The 22177-nt window shown below is 44.9% G+C and overlaps 1 protein-coding gene across 1 annotated transcript in view; it reads right to left on the reverse strand.

Moving 5' to 3' along the window:
- Positions 1 to 17263, reverse strand: part of EXOC1 (exocyst complex component 1) — a 54248-nt gene extending 36985 nt beyond the window's left edge. The window contains exons 1-5 of the mRNA XM_075544288.1: positions 17103 to 17263; positions 11221 to 11354; positions 8931 to 9061; positions 6753 to 6912; positions 1659 to 1846 (exon numbers count right to left, since the gene is read on the reverse strand). Of these exons, the coding sequence (XP_075400403.1) occupies positions 1659 to 1846; positions 6753 to 6912; positions 8931 to 9061; positions 11221 to 11344 (603 nt within the window). The 5' untranslated portion in view covers positions 11345 to 11354; positions 17103 to 17263. The remainder of the gene's footprint in view (positions 1 to 1658; positions 1847 to 6752; positions 6913 to 8930; positions 9062 to 11220; positions 11355 to 17102) is intronic.
- Positions 17264 to 22177: the final 4914 nt, after the last annotated feature.

The following is a 22177-nucleotide window of genomic DNA, read 5'->3' on the forward strand; positions in this document are numbered from 1 at the left end:
TCTAATGAGTAACCACAGAAAATAAAATATAAATCATTAATCCACATAAGGAAGGCAGTAAGATGATAAGGAACGACCAGAGTACCATTACAAAGGTGACCCTGTGATCTCACACATTCTTTTCTATACTCTCCCCAAAACTCCCCTGTACGTGCAGCCCAGCTGTGAGCGTTGGCGGGGCGCACAGCGACCACACCGAGCAGGGTCTGTGAGGAAACACGGCTATGACATATGCTCAGTCCCACTGACACTACTTAAGTGGCAAAGCAAAAGGATTACACGTGTCCAAGGCAATTCGGTGTTAACTTCTTGGAGTCTCTTCTAGGCTTGGCTTCCAGTGAATTTTGCAAACTTGTAAGCTTAGACAATTTACGTAATCCCTCAGGGTTTGAGTTGGATCCCATCAATTCTTTACTTTTCTATATAAACAGTCAAAATTCTTTAATTCTTTAAAATACTCACCTTTAAGAATGCAAAAAGAATACATGGCTAACTTCAAAAATAAAAACCATGAGCGGCTTTATTTCAAACATGTCTCATGTAGCTGGTGCTCCTTTGAGCTCTGGACTTTCTAGCGCTGAGTCACAGGCTCTCAGGAGCCAGGCGGGCCAAGGAAAGACTCATTTCCACACAGAAGGCGCCCTGGAGGCATGGTGGGGAACAGGAAAGACTCATTTCCACACAGAAGGCGCCCTGGAGGCATGGTGGGGAACAGCCGGGCTGCCAAACGCAGGCAGAATGATTTCGGCCTGGGAACTCCTGGGGGGCGGCTCCACCCTGTCCTTCAGGGTTGCTATCTGACAGAATGGCTCTCCTGATGGCAATGGGTTGGGTCTGCACTTTGTCTCAAAACATTTAACTGGAGAAATCACACAGCCCTTTGCCTCAGCTCTCCGTTGTCTAGAGAGCAGCCTGAACCCTCTGGATCCCACATCTGCTCATCCACTGTGAACCACGAGGGCTCGCCACAAGTCGGAACCAACAGACAGGCAACCGAGACCGCCCTGTGTTTCTCCCCTAACGACTTGGGTGAGGAGTCACCTAGTTCAGTCTGCTGGCTTGCTTTCTCGTGTACTTGCGTTTCTTTTTCCTCAGGCCGTACAAATCCTCTTTTGACAGGGGACCCTGTTGGGTCTCATGTGTTATATCAAGCCGTGTCACTGGCAAGCCATTATATCCGTGTTGTGAAATCTGTCTCAACTTGTGAACTTTTTAAATCTTTCTGCATGATGTGTGCAGTCCCTGGTGTTACCAATGCATTTGTAAATATTTACTATGCTTTTCTATTAGATTACTTCTAACAATTTTGTACTGAAATAAAATAAACATTGCAGCCCTATTTGGGGGGGAGGGGAGGAAACACCTCTTCTTTTGCACTGAGCAATTCTAGGATGTGCCAGAGGCTGGGGGTGAGGGCAGGGTGTCAGACCACCAGTTGGTTTCTCCTGGGCCCCTTTTTCCTTCTCTTATGTCACATTAAGAACATCCCCAAACCCCAAGCTTCGCCAAGGGAGCACAGTGCAAGGCTGAGGGCAGCGAGCAGTGTGCTCACAGAGACACAGGGCGAGCATCACACCGCAGAGGCAGCTCAAGGGCTGAGGCACCAGCCTTCGCGAGCAGTGCCACACGGCTCTTCACAGAATGCAAGGCAGTCTTACCCCATCTAGCACCTGCAGCTCTCGGGATAGCTTCTCGGCAAAGGCCTCGGCGTTGGAGATGGCGTACTCACAGCCTTCCATCATTATTTCAATATCCTGCTCTTCCCTGGCATTTAACTCCTGGTACTCGTCCACTGCTTCTTCATCGCCTCCCGCCACACTCTGATTTTCTCCACTTGGAACGGATTCTTAGAGAGGGTAAAGGCAGAACGTCAACCTGAGCAGCCCCCAAGCAGGTGGGACTCACAGGATGGTACTACGAGCTAGTCAGATGGGCTATAAGCACAGGTCACATGTATGGGCTGGAAGGTAGGAAACAAATGATTCAAAATATATGGGCGTGGGGGTGGCAGAGAAAGTCCCTTGTTTTTATAAAAGGTTCTATGTCTGTTAATGAAACAAACACTACATACACATTTATCACAAATAAAAAGCATGCAGTCCAAGTCACTGGTTTCTAAGAGTTAAAATAGGCTTTGCTCACTAATTCCCAAAATACAAGTAAGTTAAAAAACAAAACAAAACAAAAGCAAATCATGTGTAAATGGCCTGACCCTTCTTTTCCTACCTGAGGAGCTTAGAGCTCCCTGGAGGAAACCTGGTTATGCCTTCAGGACACATAGAAACAATTTCCTTTCATTTCTGGAAACAGTTTCCTGTGTGTTGATTTGTTCTTTTCATCCCTATGATCCCTCTACCTGCTCCCCAGCCCCCAACAACGGTTAATCGAAACAAGCAAATGCATCTACGTTCACCATTTATTTGGGGTACCAAGAATAAAAAAGAAAGGGGAGGAACTAGCGCTCCTGGCACAGGCAGTCAAAGACAGCATGCATTGCTCTACAGAGAGGGAGCGCGGAGTTCTCCAATGCTGGAGCAAGTCCATTTCAGCTCACAGTGGAAATGTTAAACTGCCAGGCGTGACGGCTTATTCACCGCTAGGGGGCAGGAACTGCCCAAGTCATTCTGTTCTGCTGCTTAAAATAGACAAATATTTAAAATGAACATAATAACTGCGTCAGAAGTATTCTCTCCCTAATGAAATAGTCCTCTGGAAGCCAATGATGAATATTACTGTTAGCTTTATTACACTATGGATTTTAAAGTAATAACTGAACCCTGTACGGAACTTCATAAAATAAGCAATCAACAGGTCATGACAATGGTAATTAAGATAATAATGAAAATACACAGACTAGAATAAGAAGAAAAGGTGTTACGCACCTTCTGCAACTTTAGGCAGTTCTGGAGAGTGAAAAGGTATGAGAAAAGCAGAGGAAAGTAAGCAAAGAATATTAGCTGGGTAGAAAAGCACACAGGTCTATTTTATTTTACTTTTAAAATACTACCCATCCCTCATTTGGACTTCATGCTAAAATCAAGGTTTAAAAGGCAACATCAAAATCAAATACCAAGCAGAAAGACTGCTGAAGGTCCAAGTTTTCAGGGCACATTTTCTCAGTCATTTACGGATTCCCACTGCTGCCGGGTCAGCCCAGCCGCACAGCTTTACTGGAGCACCGCCACATCTGTCTCCCCCTGCAGTGGCTGCTGGGCTCAAACCACTCACCTCTGGCTTGTGCCCCCATACCCAACTTTCTGATGGTGCCCGTATGTAGCGTGCTATCTGCTCTTAGCCCTTTAAGAAATAGTACTGGCTTATCCTTGGAAGGAAAATTGGGAAACATGATTTCCTGGGAAATATTTTTAGGTTAGCTGTGACTCATGCACTTGGTGTCGTTAAATCAAGATTCCAAAGCTTTACCAGTACGCTCACTGGCAATAGGTTAGTAACAAAACACTGAGAAGGGGTGACATGCAGACAACAAACAACAGGAGGTGTCAGTTCAGGCTGGCTTTTAACGATTGAAGTCGGAGATGATTTTTAAATAAAATGAGAAAGAAAAGCGCCCCCGCCTTTGATCTCCCCTCCACTTCCACTGCTAACACAGTTCTCTGAAAGAAGGGGAACCCTAAGTAAGTAGCATAAGGTTCACGTGCCACCAGTAAAAACTAACAATGCAGCTCCTGCCAATATTCACCATTAGCAACAGTCTCATTCCTTGGGTAATTAACCAGAGAAAGGAGGTGCTGATAATTTGTTTGCTAACACTGTCTAAAACTTACGGATGCATTTTTGTTCATTTGTTTTAAATAGGATTAGCTGCCATGATTTCAAGATCCATTAATACAAACATTAATACATGTTTGGAGACATTAATACAACTATTCCCTGAACTCCACTAAACCAAAGCAATGGTTATTGATCCACAGAAAGTAATTTTCAAAGTGTGAACCTCAGGCATCTTGCTATTCCTGAAACTGATCTCAAGTTAGAGATAATACTCATAAGCATCAAAAAGTCTACATATTTTGTTTTAGGGCTTGAAAACGTATTATATTATTTTAGTCAGACACGTCACGATCAGAGCAGCCAGTCTTCTCACTGGCTTTGGGAATACAGCACTCCCCACTTATCCATGACCTCTGACACGGACAAAAACAGCGCAACTTCTGCCACCTGGCTATTTTTTAAATTAGTGAAGTGCTGTGCAGTGCTGCGGAGCATCCACGGTCTCTGGCTGGCTTCAGGGAGCCACACAGAGCCCCCACGTGCCTGCCTTGGGATCCGAGTGCCTATTGCCCGAGGCCCTGCAGCCCGGAGCTGCTGTGGTGTGCGGGGAGAAAGCAGCATGGAGAAGGCGTGTGGAAGAAATGTGTGAGCTCAGTAACACCCCAACTAAGCCAAATTGGGCCTGCAGCTTCTACTGTTGGCCCCACAGGAAGCCCCATTCACTGACTTGCCTGGCAGGCTCTGGGGTCCTGAATGCAGGGCTTGCAGGGTGGGAGCGGAGCCCTGGGGGAGGGAAAGGCTCCCCGGGAAGCTCTGCCCTAGCGCAGGGGGATGGGAAGTAGACCAGCTATGGATCCTCCAGTCACCGCAGGGCTCTATCCAGCTGTGTCCCCTGCAAGCCTCCACCTCATCAGAGGAATAAACCCTAATTGGTTGTGCCCCGGTGATGAGCAAGCACACCAGTACATCATACTTAGCTGATGCTATTTCTATGGTTGGACTTTCTAAACTTAAAATGATCAGACCCATGGAAATGATCTGAAGCATGTAGCGTTGTAACGACCTGGTCTTTGGAACGTCACCATGTCCCTGAGTCAGGAGCAGGTACAGTTTTTAATGAAGTGAATCCAGGTAGGCTTTGTCTTCCCATTCTCACTGCCAATGAGTCCATCACGACCCTGCAGGACAGAGTAAAACTGCCCCTGTGGGTTTCCGGAACTAACTCCTTATGGGAGTAGAAATCTTGTCTTTCTCCTGTGGAGGAGCTGGTGGTTTCAAACTGCTGACCTTGCTTAACTACGATGCCTCCAGGCTCCCCATGCGTTCCCATACTGTTGACCTAATGAAATACATTGGTTTTAAACCCATCTGAGCTGATCGATAACATCTGGAATTGCATATGCTTCAAAAACAGCAAATGAGTGAATCCTATTGTGGCTACACTGTTTTACTCCTGAAAGTAAAATAAAATAAAAAAGCTATTTAAAACAAATTAAAACCCTATTCAAGGCATGAAAATCATCCTCAAATTTCTTGAAGGCCATTTCTTTACCACAGCTAGGATCCTGGGAGCTAATGGTGAGAGACAGTGGCCCTGGGTGCTCTGACACCTGGCGTGACAAAGGTGGCTTCCTTCGGGCGGTTCCAAGAACCACACCCCAAGGCAGATCCGGGTCTCACCAGACCCTCACCTTCACCAGGGTACAGCTGTGCCACTTGCTGCTTGCTTGTTTTAGTAGGGAACCCTACCCGGGTTCTAGCTATCCAACAGGCCCTGCTGTACCAAGTGCTGCGAGAGGGAACTACATTCAAGGAGACACAGGTGGCAGGCCGAGCAGGAGCAGGAAGGAATCTAGTCCAACAAGAGAGAAGGGCCAGCAACTGCTGACTGGATGAAGGTACCGCTTGAACCTTCTAAAACTTCCAGTTCGTACGTCCAATGATGGAACGTTGGCAGCTTCTGGTGGTTCCAAGGAACAAAACCCTTCTCATTTCACATCCCAGTGCACAACTTAAGATAAAGGCAAGTTTTCTTCCTAACACACAGCTTGAGACACGGCTAAGTTTTTTCTCTCAATCATGAGGAGCAACAACTGTTTTTACGACGCGCTCTGTTCATCTGCACCTTTGCTTTCATCTCAGCGGCTTCCTGGGGGGCAAAGACTACGACAAAAACTTGCGCCCACCATAAGGCACACAGAAGCACGTTTTCATAATGCCTCTGTCTTCAGGCAGAGAGAACTTGATACTGTCAGCTCTCTTTAGACCTCTAAGATCATTAACATTCGTGTTTTTGCCTGGTAACATAAAGAGTAGCATTCCTGAAGCTATGTTGAGCAAAATATCCTAATTAACTTTAGGTATGCGCCTTTTAGTTTCATAATACAGGAACAGTTGCCGATATTTCTTGAGTCTGCATACCCGTTAGGTACACTGTTAGGATCATTTTCAGATATAAAATCATCTAATCCTGACAACAACTGGATAAGGGAACTAGGACGGACATTTCTGTCTCTGAAAGGAGGGGCAGAGAGACGCAGTCACCAACTAGCGGCCACAGGGGTTGTCAGATGGCACCGCCAGGAACTGAGCCCAGGCACTGACTGCAGCTCTGCGCTCTGAACCTCGCCTCCAGTCGGCAAGAAAACACAGCTGCTTGAAATGAACAAAAGCTGGAAAATTAAAAATAAACTATTAGTTAAGTAAAGTATGATGAACAATATGAAAAAGTACGGCAGGAAACAGAATCTAAATTTCTTAAAGAGGTATTTCGATGTTCGTAGGAAATAAAAGAATCTCTAAGAAAACGTTAATGGTGGGTATCGCGGGGTAGAGACTGGTAAGTAGTTTGCATTTATTTAACTTCATCAATTTCCTCTAATGAACAAGCATCACCTCAGCAGGAAGAAAAATTATTTAAAAATTGCTTTACAATATAAGGTAGCTCAGTGTTCTCATTTAACTTCAGTGGTGTCCCCCGCATGTTCGCGTAAAGAGCATGTGATTCACATGTGCATTACCTTCTAAGAGCTGTGAACTGACATGGACAAACTCTATTTTCTTCCGGAGATACCGCTGGTTCAGCTTCCAGAGGCAGGAAATGAATGCATTCTTCTCGGCCGTGCTGCTGGCAACCCACTTGTAGATCTTCTCAAAGTGCAAGTCAAATTCAGGGTTCTCCTGAGATGAACACACACAACAAATTACTGTGACTGTCTATGCTGTTCATTACTAGTGAAAGATAAAACGTTGAAGGTGCTCTCTGGGAGAAATGAACCCCCACCCCTCCCAAAATCTCAGTGTGATTTGCAGAGAATGTCTCAGAGAATCGAATTTATAACAATGACTTTGCTTACCAGCCAAAACAGGTGGAAGGGAAACAGTGCCACGATCTTTGGTCATTCCCCCTGCACCCCCCCCCACCCGCCCCAGAGTGTCTACTTCTGGCTTTGGATCTCAGCGTCTTGGGCTGTAGCATGGGGAGGATTCTATTTAAATTGTCCATGGAGTTTTATGGCTACACGCTTTCTTTAGGAATGGGCTCCTGTCTGTAACTGTCGTTGGACACTGACTCCTTGACAAGGAGCGCGTCACCTCATTACGACGCAGGAGGAACATGCGATGCACGTCTGTCTTGGAGTGGTTTTCAAGAGCAGATATGGGAACATGCAAGGATTACTTCTCATCGTTTTCCGGTTTGAGAATAAAGAATGACTGAAGGTATTTCACATGCCAAAATGGGCTTTCAGGTTCTTCCCAATGGTCACGAAGCTCAGCTATCTGAGAGAAAGACACTCCAACAGGAATGTCCTGCCAGGGTGGTCATTGGCCCTCGAGGTGAAACTGCGTGAAAACCAAACAAGCAAATGAAACCATTCGGGCAATCTCAAATCTTTCATCCTCTTTGTGGCTGACTGGGGAGAAGAGCAAGAGTAGAGTCCGTTCACCTCAAGTGTCACTCTTTACAAAGAAATGTCCACAGAGACCTCAGACATGAGGGACACGAAAGCAGAGTTTTGGGGGATCAGGGCTTGACCTGTGGTGTACCAATCATATGACAGCATGGAGCGACCAAAGAGTTTAATTTATGGTTTAATGAATAGGACTGAAGTATTGAAAAAATTAAGAACCTGTTATTTACAATGAAAAAGGACTTATTACTTGTAAAAAAAATATCTACCCTATTGGCAACTGATCTGAAACTTGATGGGAAATGATCTCTTCCCTGGGAATAGTTCCCATAACGCCATCACAGAAGCCGAGTGCTCCAGTGCCAACGCTCACACAAATCAATGTGTGATACTAAGTGGCTCCTGTTAGGCTAGGTATAAAAATTTTATATTTTATATCCATATATAGAGGACACACACAAAGGTGCCTACATTAAATGCAAAGATCCATTAAGCCAGTCAGCAATGAGGCGTCAGCTGTGAGAGAGCATTCAGCACTGTTAGTGAATTACGCTGCTTCCCTAACCTCACCGGGTGAGGGCCGTGGAGTGCAAACCTACTCACAGGACAGAGCCTTCTTAGCAAAGGCACATTTCAAAAAAGCCCCGAGAGCCTTTTCCATTAAACAGAAAAGTACCAAAAAGTACTCTTGACCTCTCCCCACGATAATATATTAAAGGCTGTTAAAAACAGTAAAATACACCCCAAAGCCCGGCCACACACTGTTTCCACCTGTCTCTGTAAACCAGGTGCACCTCGTTGTGGTGGTTTGGACCGGTGTAGGCTATATTTTGTTTAAGATTAAAGTGTGTCACTTTCTAATTGAGCCACACAGACAAGCCATGCGCTTGTCGAGCCAGCCAGACTGGGTCAGTGGGTCAATCTGAATGTGCAAAGACTCATTTTGGCTATAGTCCATGATTTGGAAACAGATTTTACCAATACTATGAGGATTAAAAACAAAATAAAACAAAGACAATCAGTCATACAACAAGCCATTTTTTGGTAGACTAACTCTAGTATCCTTTAATTCCATGTTTCCATGGGGAGTTCTGCCTGTTCAGTCGGTATGGACTCGATGGCAGTGAGTTTGGTTTTCAAGTTACTGACTGGCACATGGTGCTTCCGAATAATTCTTGGTTGAGGATTGTGAACCAGTGATATCTCAAACAATTGAGACCGGTCATCTTACGATACACAAACCTACACACACAACGAAGGATGCCTTCGGAACGAAGGCAAACGTACTTTAATAGCATCTTTGGCATCCACGACGGCGAGGTCTCGAAGGGCCCACGCGATCTGCCGTTTGTAAAAATCTCCTTTGTCAGATTTCTTCACTTTGACCACCTTCACCTGCACTGGGCGTTCAGTTGTTACTGTGGAGCAAAAAGCACACCTCTCAGAAGACTATTCACTCCCTCACGGTCATTGCAAAGATGGTTGCCAGGAGCCTGGTACATGACACGAAAATGTGTGCGGTCATTTTCTAAAAACACGCTGTGACTGAGCAATGAACAGAGTGCTCCTGGGGCACATAAAATAGCCTACAGGTCAGGCAGTGTAAGTTGTACAGGAACAGCGCGTGGTGCAGAAAGAGAGCACCCACTGCATACCGGCATGTGCCAAGGAAGAGGCTTGAAGAAACGTAACCCCACGGAAGACTGCACAGCTCTGTAGAGGTCAAGATGGATAAAGTGGATGGAAATGAAGGTAGCAGAAAAGACAGAGCTCGGAGCACAAAGTCTTTAACTAAAAGCTGAGTGTGCCCCCTTCCAGGATATTAACCAGGGAAGTGACAAGCTCTCATTTCCAGGTCGTAAGAATGGAGTCCTGGCAGTGTAGTGGTTGTGTGTTGGGCTGTAATCCACATGGTTGGCAGTGTGACACCCCAGCAGCTCAGGAGAAGGACTGGGCTTTCTACTCCCGTAAACAGTTCCGATCTCGGGAACCCACAGGAGGGCGCTGTGAGTCAGCACTGACTTGGTGACAGGGAGAGAGTGAGTGAAAGGCACGCTGGCGGCAGAATGGAGGATGGGTTGCAGTGGATGCCAATACATTTGAAAACAAAGAACGTGGTCCAACTCTCTCCAAATACGTAACTTACCCAAACTGACTCCAGTATAGCACTCCCTAAATGTAAAGAATAGCTATCAAAACCCTCCAGTAAATACCACGCCTCAAGGCAAAACCATTCTCTTTGTGACGGCCTTAACTATCACACTAGAGCAGCAATAAAATGAAACCAAACTAAAGGTAAAAAGATTTTAGAGAATAAAAGTCTGTAGATTAATTATTAGAAATAAGAATGCTGAACAAGATTTTCAGGTACATAAATAAAGATCAAGAACCAACTCCATTTCTGTATTCAGACCACAAGATGAACCATGTATTAATACTGAGTTGCTATGTACAAAGATATCTAAAATGCCAGGACTAATAAATGTTGCTTGCTGGTGGTAGGAGTCACCGCGTCAGGGCCCGGGCACCGCAGAACGAAACGCTGCCCGTCCTGCACCGTCCCGCTCACAGTTGTTCGCATGTTTGAGCCCAATGAGTCAATCCATTACGTTGAGGGCCTTCCTCTTTGTCACGGCCCCTCCACTCCACCAAACACGGTGTCTTTTTCCAGGGACTTGTTTTTCCTGACAATGTGTCCAGAGTGTGTGAGATGAAGTCTCGCCTCTAAGGAGCATTCTGATTGTACTTGTTCCAAGAGAGATTTGTTTGTTTGGCAATCTATGGTACTTGCAATATTCTTAAATACCCACGACTAAATCTAACAACCTCTGTTCAAAGTGCTTAGAGGAAACTAAAAAACACATTGAAAGGTATTAAAAAAAGACATCGATAAATGGAAGACTGCATGTTTATGGACAAGAAGGTTCAGTATCATAAAAATGTACGATCTCTCTCTCTAACTTAATCCATAGAGACCAAACAATTCCAGTCAAAATCCCAACAAAACCTGGAACTTTACAAGCTGATTTAATGCATTAAAATTTAATTTATGTAACCTTCAAAAACATGGAAAACGAAATAATACATTGTTTGTGATTACAAAGAAATGTAACCAAGCAGTAAAGCCAACTTCAAGAGACTAGGTATCTCATGGCAGGAGACCCAGCAGTTTCCTTCTGTTGCACACACGTGAGAATGTGCATTTCCTTCTGCTGCTGTGGGCCAGAACTGACTCGCTGGAACTTAACAACAAACAACAACAGATGTCTCGATGGATGAAGGACGTGAATAGGCTCGTGGAACAGTAAAGAGCAAACTTCAAAGCAAAGGGTAATATTCTTCTTAGACTCAGTGCCAGCGTCAGAAGTGATTGATGTTTGGTTAGTTTTCAATACCTTCCATGTATGTTATAAAACCTATCTTGTCTCTACTCCTTATTTTAAGATAATAATTTTAAATAATTTAATGACCCCCCCCAAAAAATTTCCAATTATACAATGAGAATATTTAAAACAAGGAAGAAAGTTCCATAGGCAGTAAGAGTGTCAAACCAGTCCTTTTCTTACTAACCACCTACCTGTTGCACACAAAAAACAGTTCTTCTTCTTCTTGCCTGCTTTGCAGACGTTCACGATGCTCAGCAGGCGCTCATCGTTGGGCGTGAAGATGTCTCTCTGCAGTGCGTGCTTGATTGCCGTCATCTTTGCGCAGCTGAAAGAGTCCACAATATCGACATCAACCTCGCCCTGGAAAGCCTGAGCCCGTACCTGATTCCACTTACGACCCAAATGATCTCTACAAGCTTAAAGAAAGCGCCTGTCACGGGTGACGGGCAGCAACATGAAAATCCAAAGCTGCACATTTAGAAAGCAGTTTAGAAAGGAACCGGTGCCGTCAAGTTTTAAAGCCTGAAGTGTGAACGGGAACTAGAACACAAAACGAAACGCTGAAGATCCAAACCATCAACAATAAAAAGACAAACACAACCACTCTTCAAGTTCACACCCCAACCACTGAAACTAGTGTGGAAGAAATGAAAGACTTCTACCAACATCTTCAGGGTGAAATTGATCAGACATGCGATCGAGATGCACTGGTAATTACTGGCAATTGGAATGTTAAATTGGAAACAAAGAGGAGAGATCAGTATGGGCAAATATGGTCTTTCTGACAGAAGTGAGGCTGGAGAGTGATAGAATTTTGCAAGACCAATGACTTCTTCATTGCAAATATCTTTTTGTCCAACAACGTAAGTGGTGATGGAACACGTGGGCCTTACCAGATGGGATACACAGGAGCGAAATGGATGGGCTCTGTGGGAAGAGAGGAAAGAAAGACATGGCTCAGGGAGCTGGGCACAGACACAGAGACTGAGAACAGAGAGCTCCTAGGGGCTCTACTCAATCCTCCAGCTCTGGTCGGTTGCTGGACCAGGAGTGTCTGGTCAGGCTGTGTCTGCCTCGTTCCTGAGAAGATGAGATAGCCCGTCGGAACAGCTAGCTATCTCCGTACACTGACATCATACTGGGACCACAAAAATTGGCTGATTCAGGGGCTGGCGTTGGCATATTTGGCAGCTTGATCTTTGGCTATAGCAGGAACCCATCTCTCAAGCAGCAACTCTTCTCCTACGCCACGCTGGGCTCCGACCTCTCTGAGGTCATGCGCACTTCTGCCCGACACTTACTTCCCTGTCCTTCTCCCCATGCTCACCGGAGCGCTCTGCGGTTTCAGCTCCAGGCCATGCTCATCTCTGAGTGTGCCAAGCTTTAGTCTGAAACATGTTTCTCTGCAAACACACACACACACACACACGGCTGTCATGGAGCAGATCATCAACTAGCTGTTCACATGCAAGTTCATGTTCAAGCTGTACAAAACTATAACACCGTCATGAGAATCAAAATACCAAATTCAGAGACTTTCTCAAGAACGGTTTTGGCGCATAAACACTGATGACTAAAGATGAAATGAGCTCTGGGATGATATCAAGAACATCATATGTGAAAAAAAAGCAAAAAGTCATTAGAAAGACAGGAAAGAGAGAAAAGACCAATCTGGATGCCAAAAGGCACTCTGAAACTTGCTCTTAAACACACAGTAGCGAAAGTGATTGGAAGACATGATAATGTAAAAGATCTGAACACAAAGTTTCAAAGAGTGGTTCAAGAAGACAAGTACAGCATGATAATGAAATGTGTAGAAGACGTGGAGTTAGCAAATCCAAAGGGAAGAGCATGCTCGGGATATCTCAGGTTGAAAGAACTGAAGAAAAAAAAATCAAGCCTTGAATTGTAATACTGAAGTATTCCATGGGGAAAATATTGAATAATGCAGGAAGCGTCAAATTTAGATGGAAGGAATGCACAGTCAACAGACAACCATTTCAAGAGGCACCTGACTAAGGAAAGGTAATATGTTTGGTCAAGAAGAAGGGCAGTGAAAAAGAAGGCCCCCAAGGAGACGGATGGACACAGTGGCTTCAACAATGGTCTCAAGCACAGGGACACTTGTGAGGAGGGCACAGAACTGGGCAGTAAGCTTTGTTGTGTTGTGCACAGGGTCGCTATGGGTCAGAACTGATTCAATGGACACCTACCCAGAATTAATGGTACTGAAGAAGAAGCCCAAGCTACAATGAGGCCATTAGCAGAGACAAAGCTCCCAGGATAGTCAGATTGCCAATTCTGTGATGTTTCAACACACTGATGCAGGGCTGGAAGCACTCATTCATCTGTGCCAAGAAATTGGAAGAGAGCTACCTGGCCAACTCCATTCCAAAGAAAGGTGACACAATAGAATCTGGAAATTCTCAAACACTATCATTAGTATCACCCCAAACCCCACTGCCATTGCATCATTCCAACTCACAGTGACCCTGTACAGGGTTTCTGAGACTGTACATCTTTCTTTTGCCCCCAGAAATTTTTCTTTACTATAGTTCCATTCCATCTCTTCTCCGTTGTTCTTATTAGCATACATATCACATTTTTATATGCTATTAACTTGCACCTATTGCCATATGAAGTTATCTTTTCAGTTACATAGGATAAAAGGTTTAAAGATTCCTTTATATACTTTTATATTTACTTAATTATCCTTACCAGTACTCTTTCTTTTTTAAAAGTAGTTTCATTGGCATATCACATATCATACAACTCAATGCTATATAGTTATCCTCACAATCAATACTGGAGCATTTACTTCTTCTTTCTCTTAGTACTTGTTAGTGCCCCATTCTCCCAATCCCCCTCGCCATGCCCTAGGTAATTGATTACAAATCCAGTTGTTTCTATAGATTTACCTATTGTGGATTTCATACTCAAGAGAATCATACAAAACAAAAACAAGAAACAAACAATAGTGACAAAATAAAACAGGGAAAACTTCAACCAAAAAGCAGGAACTATTAAAAATGTAATCCATTTTAAGATGGGTCAAAAGGGAGATCATAAAATAAGGAGTTACATTTTAATCTAACTACTTCTGCCATAATTGACTTTACATCGCTCTATCTCAGAGCACGGCTATTCAAATCTCTGGACTGTGGTCAGAGGCGGGGGGGATATCCTGGAGGCTTAAACCAACGTGGGGAACCTACACATGGATTTTGGCTTCCACTGCCGTCCACAGCCTCCTGCAAACTGGGTGTTCAGAATTTAAGTTCTGAGACTGTTTCCTCCTCTGGATTTGGGTTTTATTATTTACAATCCTTGGAACACACAGTATGGTATACTTCTTTCATATGAGCTTAGTTGACTACTTAGCAGACTGCAAATTTTCATGGGGACAGACCCTTTAGTCGTCCCTCAAGTCTGGAACTGAAATGACCACAGTGGTTCAACTTTCAGTGAAACAATACACCAGACTACACAGAGAACAGTAACACTAATGACATATACAGCCTTTATTACAATCAGCCATTGAAGTCAAAAGGGCAGCATTTAACAAAGCATAAAATTCAGAAGGGTTAGGAGAGGGCGAAGCCTGACAACAGGAAACACAGAGGAGAAGTGGGATAAATGATGGTACGTTGAGGGGACTGCAATGGATGAGATGAAGCAAAGTGTATAAATTGTTGAATGTACAATTGATGATCTGTTCTGTAAACCTTCACCTAATTCACACTGAAACCTTAAATAAATAAATATAACAGATTTTCCCTCAATTTTTAAGCATACCTTTAAAGTACAAAGAAATGTATTAGAGATTAATCAAGATTTCTCCTTCTATTTCTGCTATTTATTTGATTCCAACCCATAGCCACACTATAAGACAGGGTTGTGCTTAGTCAAACTACACTATAAATGAGCGATGAGAACACAGCACAGAGGTCTTGATGCACATTCTGATGGAAAATAGTGACTTTGGACTTCAGTATAGATTCCAACTCCATATAAAGAAAAATAAATCCTCACAATTGGACCAATAGACAACATCATAAGAAACAGAGAAAAGATGGAAGTTGTGAAGGATTTAATTTTACTTGGTTCCATAATCAATGCTCATGGAAGCAGCATTTAAGAAATCAAAGGGCAAATCTGCTGAGAAGCAGACTTCACCTTGAGGACTACGGTGGCCCTTTAAGAAGCCATGGCATCTTTGCTGGCCTCATACACACGAGAGAGCTCAACAATGAATAAGGATGGTCACAGAAGAAACGGTGCATTTGTATTGTGGTGCTGGCAAAGAACACTGCAAGTAGCACGGACTGCCAGAAGAACAAACACACTTGTCTTGGAAGAAGTACAGCCAGAATGCTCCTTAGAATTGAGGGTGGCCAGACTTCATCTCAAGTACTTTGGATATGTTAGCAGCAGCGATCAGTCCCTGGAAAGGGACATGTTTTACCAAACACAGGATCAACGAAGAACGAGGAGGGCTGTGAAGGAGATGGGTTGGCACAGCGGCTGTAATAATGGGCTCAAATGTAACAACTGTGAGGAGCTGCAGGACCTGGCAGTATTTTGTTCTGTTGGTTCAGAACTGCTGACCTTGTGGCCCTGTGGTTAGCAGCCCAATTCAACCCCCGCCCTCCCGCCCAGCCATCAGGGCTCTTTGGGGTCAGAGTAGGCATTCAATCAGAACTGTTTAGTATAAACTGGTCAAATGACTGACTCAACAGTGGACAACATTTACCACAGTCTTTCTTGGGCCCAAAGCAAGAATCTAATGTCTGGTAAGTGGTAAAAACAAGAGAGGATTTTGACATTTCTCATACAGGAGTTAGGCATAAATGAAAAGCATTATGAGACCCTTCATTCACCTAGTAAATACCGATGCCTACTAAGTGCCAGATAGTGCTCCTCTGAGCACGAGCCATGTTCATAAAGCATGCAGACTTCCTGGCTTTTACATGCTAAGAGTTAGGTGTTTAGCTCCTTTCTGGAAGGCAGTAAAGTCATTACAGGTTCTATAAAATTATTTTCAAATGATGCATTGCATTGGGTAATTCTCTGCCCCAGACCTCTTAAAAGTGTTGAAAAGCAAGGGTGTTAATCTTTGGACTAAGGTGCACCTGATTCGAGCCATGGCATTGTTCATGTGTGTGGACAATGAGTGGCGAATATGAAGAGGAATCGATGCATGTGCATTATGCGGATGAAGAATATTGAAGGCATCGTGGAAGAAGTACAAGCAGAATGCTCCTTTGAAGCAAGAACATGCTACCAGAAGAGACCAGTCCCTACAAAGCACAGGGTCTTGGGGAAAAAAAGGAAAACCTACATCAAGATGGATTGACACGATGGCTACAACAATGGACTCAGACAACAACTGTGAAGATGGCGCAAGGCGTGGTGGCGTTTCTTTCTGTTGTAAGCTGTGAGCTGAAACCGACTCAGGGCCACCTAACTACCATCACCACGACGACGATCACAACCTGAATTTGACCACGTTCCAGAAGCTGCCAGCCACTGCTTGCTGTGTGCTGGTCCTCATTTCCTTCCATGTAGTTGGACCATCGGTTTCTGTGGACTGATGGTCCATAGAAACAAGAGCTGTCAGTGAGCGTGCCCCTGTGGGTCGGGCCCGGTATGCAGAAAGGCGGCACACCTTGGCACCCGGAATCCTGCCACTCAGGAAAGAGAATAGCACGCCGAGAAAGGGAGCTGTCAGTGAGAAAGTTAGAAGAACACGCAGACTTGGACAAGGAGGAGGGGCACTGTCCCACGCCCTAAAAGCGGGGACACAAGGACCTCGGTTCCTAAGGCGGAGCCGGAAAGGGATGTGTGAGGATTCTCCTCCCTGCGTATTTGTTCCCGACGCCAGCACAAGTTGGGGCGCAGCTCGGCCGGGACGTTGCGCCCTACACGGAGAGGCGGCGAGAGGAAGGGGGACCTGTCAGCAGGGGGCTGTGCCCCGCTCTCAGGCGCTGAATCGGCAGAGGGAACCCCGGGCGCCCCGCGTCGTCCGCTCGCCGCCGCCGGGACTAGCGGGCAGCCGCGACCGCAGGCTTACCGCCGAACCGGACCGAGCCCGGCTGCGCGGAGGCGCGTCCTCCAGGACGGTCGCTGCACGGGGCGGGGCGGGGCAGCCGCGGCTGCAGGCAAGCGCCCTGAATTCAATGGTGAGAGGAAGCGGCCGGTTCACGACCAAGTCCATATCCGCACACGTGACCAGCCTCCGAGCCGGAAGTTGACCCCTAGAGAAGGAAGGAGTGGCTGCGGGGAAAGGAGAGTGGCCAATAGGCGTCGGGGGCGGGGCGCCGCCGGAGGGGCGTGGTCCCGCCGGAGGGGCGGGGCGAGGCGGGACTCAGCCCCGCCGGAGGGGGCGTGTCAAAGAAGGGCAGAGGCGGGGCCGCAGTCGCAGGGTGATGGACTTGCAACCTCCGGATTTACTGCTGCGGGATGTTTACTTTTGAGAAGACTTATTTATTCAGATGCTTCAGCAATTCGTTTAAGAAAGAACCAACCGAATTGTTTGAGTTTTTGCATATGCGGCGCTCCATTCCGATATTTTCAGCAATTCGTTCAAGAGGGGATCAGCTAAAATGTCTTAGTTTTTGCACCTGCGACTTCCAACTCTTGATCCTGGCAGTATACTTGAAGCATGGAGAGTTTAAATTAAGAGTCTGGAAGTGCAGCCCCGCTATTAGTACTTTAAGTAGCACGGTTCTAAACCTACAGGTAACGTGGAAGAAGCAAAAAACCAAATCCTCTGCCTTTGTGTCAATTCTGACTCACAACCCTGTGTGTAGGGTTTCGCTGCCTGCAAGTCTCCATGGAGCAGCCAGCCTCATCTTTCTTCCCTGAAGCCACTGGTGGGTGCGAACTGCTGAGCTTGCAGTTGGGAACCTAACTGCCCAAGCCACAGTGCCACCAGGGCATGTCGAAAGACTTTGCTTCTCAAACTATGGTCCGCTGCATGGGCATTGTCTGGAAGCTTGGGGAAAAGAGCCTCTTTGACCCATTTAACTTGACTAAATCAGAATCTTTACATTTATGCTTGAGAAATGCGGGTGTTGCCAATGTTGCCAGTGACAAGGAAAATGATGAATTGATTCCATATCGCTAGCATCTATTTTAAGCCAGGAGTTTTGACGGCATACTGGGTTCCCTGTTGGGCTGCTGACAACCAGGTTGATGGTTTAATCCTACCAGTCTCTCCACGCGGACTAGATGAGGCTGTCTGCCCTCATAAAGATTACCCTCAGAAATCCTCTTGGGGGCATTTCTCTGCCTGTACAGGGTTACTCTGGGTCAGAATCAACTTGATGGCGTAGATTATTATTTTAAGCCAGACACTTAGATACTAAGGGCAGAGGTGATTTAAATATGATTCTTGTCCCAAAAGAATTCAGAATATGATAGGACTAGACCACCCCAAACCCACTGTCATGTAGCTGATTTATACTCATAGCCACCCTGCACAGGGTCCCTGAGGCTGAAAACCTCTTCAGTCTCATCTTGCTCCCAAAGAGCTGCTAGTGAGTTTGAACTGCCAACGTGAGGCTTAGCAGTACAATGCTTACCCGACAGAGCCAACATGGTACCTTAGACAAGGTATAGGCACAAATGAATAGAAAATAGGATTGTTAATATGTACGTGACTGAAGGAGCATTTCTTTGTTACTGCCCAATACAGTCCTTTTCAAGTGGCTGCTGGGGTCCATTCATGCACATATTCATTCATTTGACAGTCAGTCTCAGGCACTGTGTTAGTTACTGGAGATAGAAAGACAGACATCACACCCACAAGATTAAACACCCAGTGGAAAGATAGAATCAAATCGATGCATAAATTACAGTCTAGTGAGATAAACTCAACCACAAAACAAGATAAAAAGGGATGAAACATCGTTTATCTTAGTTTCTTAGAAGGGGATGCTTTGGGTCAGTGATTCAAACCCACCAGCTGCCTGAGTGTGGAAGATTAGGCTGTCTGCTTTCAGAAAAATTACAAAGCCTCAGAGACCAGAGGGTTGCTATGAGTTAGAATTGACTTCATGGCAATGGGTGTTTGTTGTTGTCTTGTTTTTTAGTTTCTTAGTTTCGCTGTAGGACCTCTGCTGGCATAGTGGTAACATGTTGCCCTGTGATCCTCAAGGTGAGCTGTTCAAAACCACCATCCACTCCATGGGAAAAAGACATGGTTTTCTACTCCAGTTAATAGTTACAGTCTTGAAGCCTTTAAGATCCTAGCTGCTGTATCTTTTGATAGCTGGGCACCATCAGCTTGTTGCACCACATTTGCTATGCACCCATTGAGTCTTCAGCAATCCTCTCAGGAAGGTGAGCACCACAGAATGCCAGGTTATTAGAACAAAGTGTTCTTGCGTTGAGGGAGTACTTGAGTGGAGGCCCAATGTCCATCTGCTACCTTAATACTAACCCTATAAATATATGTACATAGATCTATTTCCCCATCATAATATATAAATATATTTACATGTGCACATGCCTGTATTTAGACCTCTCTAAATGCCCTTTGCCTCCTAGTTCTTTCCTCTATTTCCATTCACTTTCCTCTTGTCCCACTATCATGTTCAGTCTTCATTCGAGTTTCAGCAATTCCTCTCAGTTACATTGCCCTTGATCAAGCCCTTCCAGGTCTCTTACACCCTCCTCACCATCAATTTTAGATCACTTGTTGTTCCCTTGTCCCTGGGGTTGTTAACACCCACTTCCTTTCCCCCAACTCCCTGTCTCCCATGTACCCCCAAAACAAGACAGAGCAAAAGAAAACAGCAAAAGAAAACAAAAAAAAACAAAAAAAAACTACGATAAAAAGAAAAAGTCTATAAATAGTTCCAGGTCTGTTTGTTGATTTTTAGGCATGTTTTCCAGTGGATTCTGATGGGTGCCACACCCTGGCCCCAAGTCTACTTTTGGCGTTCCCCGGCACTTCATTGCTTTGCTCCCCTTGCTGCTCTGTTGCCAGACCTTCACATTTCTCCCTGGAGTGGTGGGGTCAGGGCAGGCACAATTCCTGCACTGTGTCTCCAGTGTTGTCCCTCAAAGTGAGGGATGTCCTGTCTCCTGGTAGGGCCAGCCTTATGGTCCTCTTTGTGCATTGGCAGCTCTGAGCAAGAATATCATCCTCAGGGATGGGTGGGTGAAGATGTGTTCCACCCTCTATCCTTCCCACTTCATTTGCTCCTGAATAAACAAGCAGCCATCTAGCTGAGAAGCAACAAAGTCCACATAGTAGAAGCACACCAGCCTGTGTGATCATGAGGTGCCAAAGGGATCAGGTATCAGTCATCAAAGACCCAGAACAAAAACTATATCCTTGTGAATGAGGGGGAGTGTGGAGTGGAGACCCAAAGCCCATCTGGATATCCCTTTCCAGAAGTGTCACAAGGAAGAGACGAACCATTCAGGGTGCAGTATAGCACTGACAAAACATACAACTTTCCTCTAGTTCCTTAATACTTCCTTCCCTCCCTCCCCCACTATCATGACCCCAATTCTACCTTACATATCCGGGTAGATCAGAGCACGTACACTGGTACAGATCAGAGCTGTAAATATAAAGAATCTAGGACAGATAAACCCATCAGGACTAATAATGAGAATAGTGATATACCAGGAGGGGAAGGGGAGGGTGGGGGGAGAAAGGGGGTAGATCACAGTGATCTACTTATAACCCCCTCCCAGGGGGATGGACAATAGAATAGTGGGTGAAGAAATACATTGGTCAGTGTAAGACATGAAAAAATAACAATAAATAATAAATTATCAAGGGTTCATGAGGGAGGGGAAAATGAGGAGCTGATACCATGGACTCAAGTAGAAAGCAAATGTTTTGAAAATGATGATGGCAACAAATGTACAAATGTGCTTGACATAATGGATGCATGTATGGATTGTGATAAGAGTTGTACAAGCCCCCGATAAAATAATAAAAACAAAACAAAAACCCCAGTTGCAATCTTGAAAACTCACAGGGTGCAGCAGATCTACCCTGCCCTGTAGAGTGGCTGTGAGTTGGCATGGACTCGGTGGCATTGAATTTGGGGGGTTTTTTTTGAGTGCTGGTGTAACTGAGACAACCACAATAGGGTGGATTTGGTGAACAAAATCTGAATTTTTCTTTACAGGAACAGAAGGCCGTATCTATTTCCTGCCAAGCAGCTGGTGCTCTTACAGTTTGCAGCCCAGTTCATATGCCCCAGTAGTGCCAGTGCTCTGGTTCAATCCCTAACACTGTGGACATGCAAACCAAAGTGGAACTCATTCTGCCAGGCGTGGACTTATGGAGAAAGCGACAAATCACTCTACAACGTACCTTTCAGTGTTCATCCAAAGACATAATTTTGTAGGGAAATTAGCAGACATAAAAGAGATCTGTTGACTAATAAAACTGTTCTGCTCTAGTTAACACTGCTTGTTTTTTTTTTTGTCACTTTGATGGGATGACTTCCATTTCAAAAATGTGATCCAGAGACCAGGGGCGTGAATTGCCCTGCTAGCATGCTAAGTTCACGGGAAAGTGGATGATGCTTAAAATGTAACACCTTGTTATTTGCTCTCCCTTTTGACTCATTTAAAATTTGTTCTGGATTTTAATATTTTTGGCTTTCTTTTCGTCTGAAGTTCTTCTGTGTTTTACTTTGTTATTGTTGTTGGCTTGTTTTGTTTCTTTGTGTGTTTTTCTGTATATGGAAAGGAAATCTAGGGTAGGCAAAACTAGAGAGACATACTGGTTTAATGGTGTCTTGGAAATATGGCAGGGGAGGTTGGGGGAAATGAGGAGCTAATAACAATGAGAATAAGAAAGAAGAAAATATTCTTAAGTTGATTATAGTACTGATTGCACATCTCTTCTTGATCTGATTGAACAATATGCTGAGTGGATTATATGCCAGTAAAACTGTTTAAAGGTAAAAAGGAATGTTATCAATATCGAGTCCTTTCTCTCTTAAAAAATTAAATAACCCCCAGGCTTGTTTATTCAATCCCCAGACATTGAGTATGGATACCCTTTATGTGACAATTGCATGTGTTTTTTGTTCTGGTATCTCTTTCTTACCTGTATGGTTACAACCCTCCATAAAGCCAAATGAAACCTCCTGCCACCTAGTTGCTCCA

Source organism: Tenrec ecaudatus, chromosome 3, assembly GCF_050624435.1.
Source record: "Tenrec ecaudatus isolate mTenEca1 chromosome 3, mTenEca1.hap1, whole genome shotgun sequence".
Classification (NCBI taxonomy): Eukaryota; Metazoa; Chordata; class Mammalia; order Afrosoricida; family Tenrecidae; genus Tenrec; species Tenrec ecaudatus.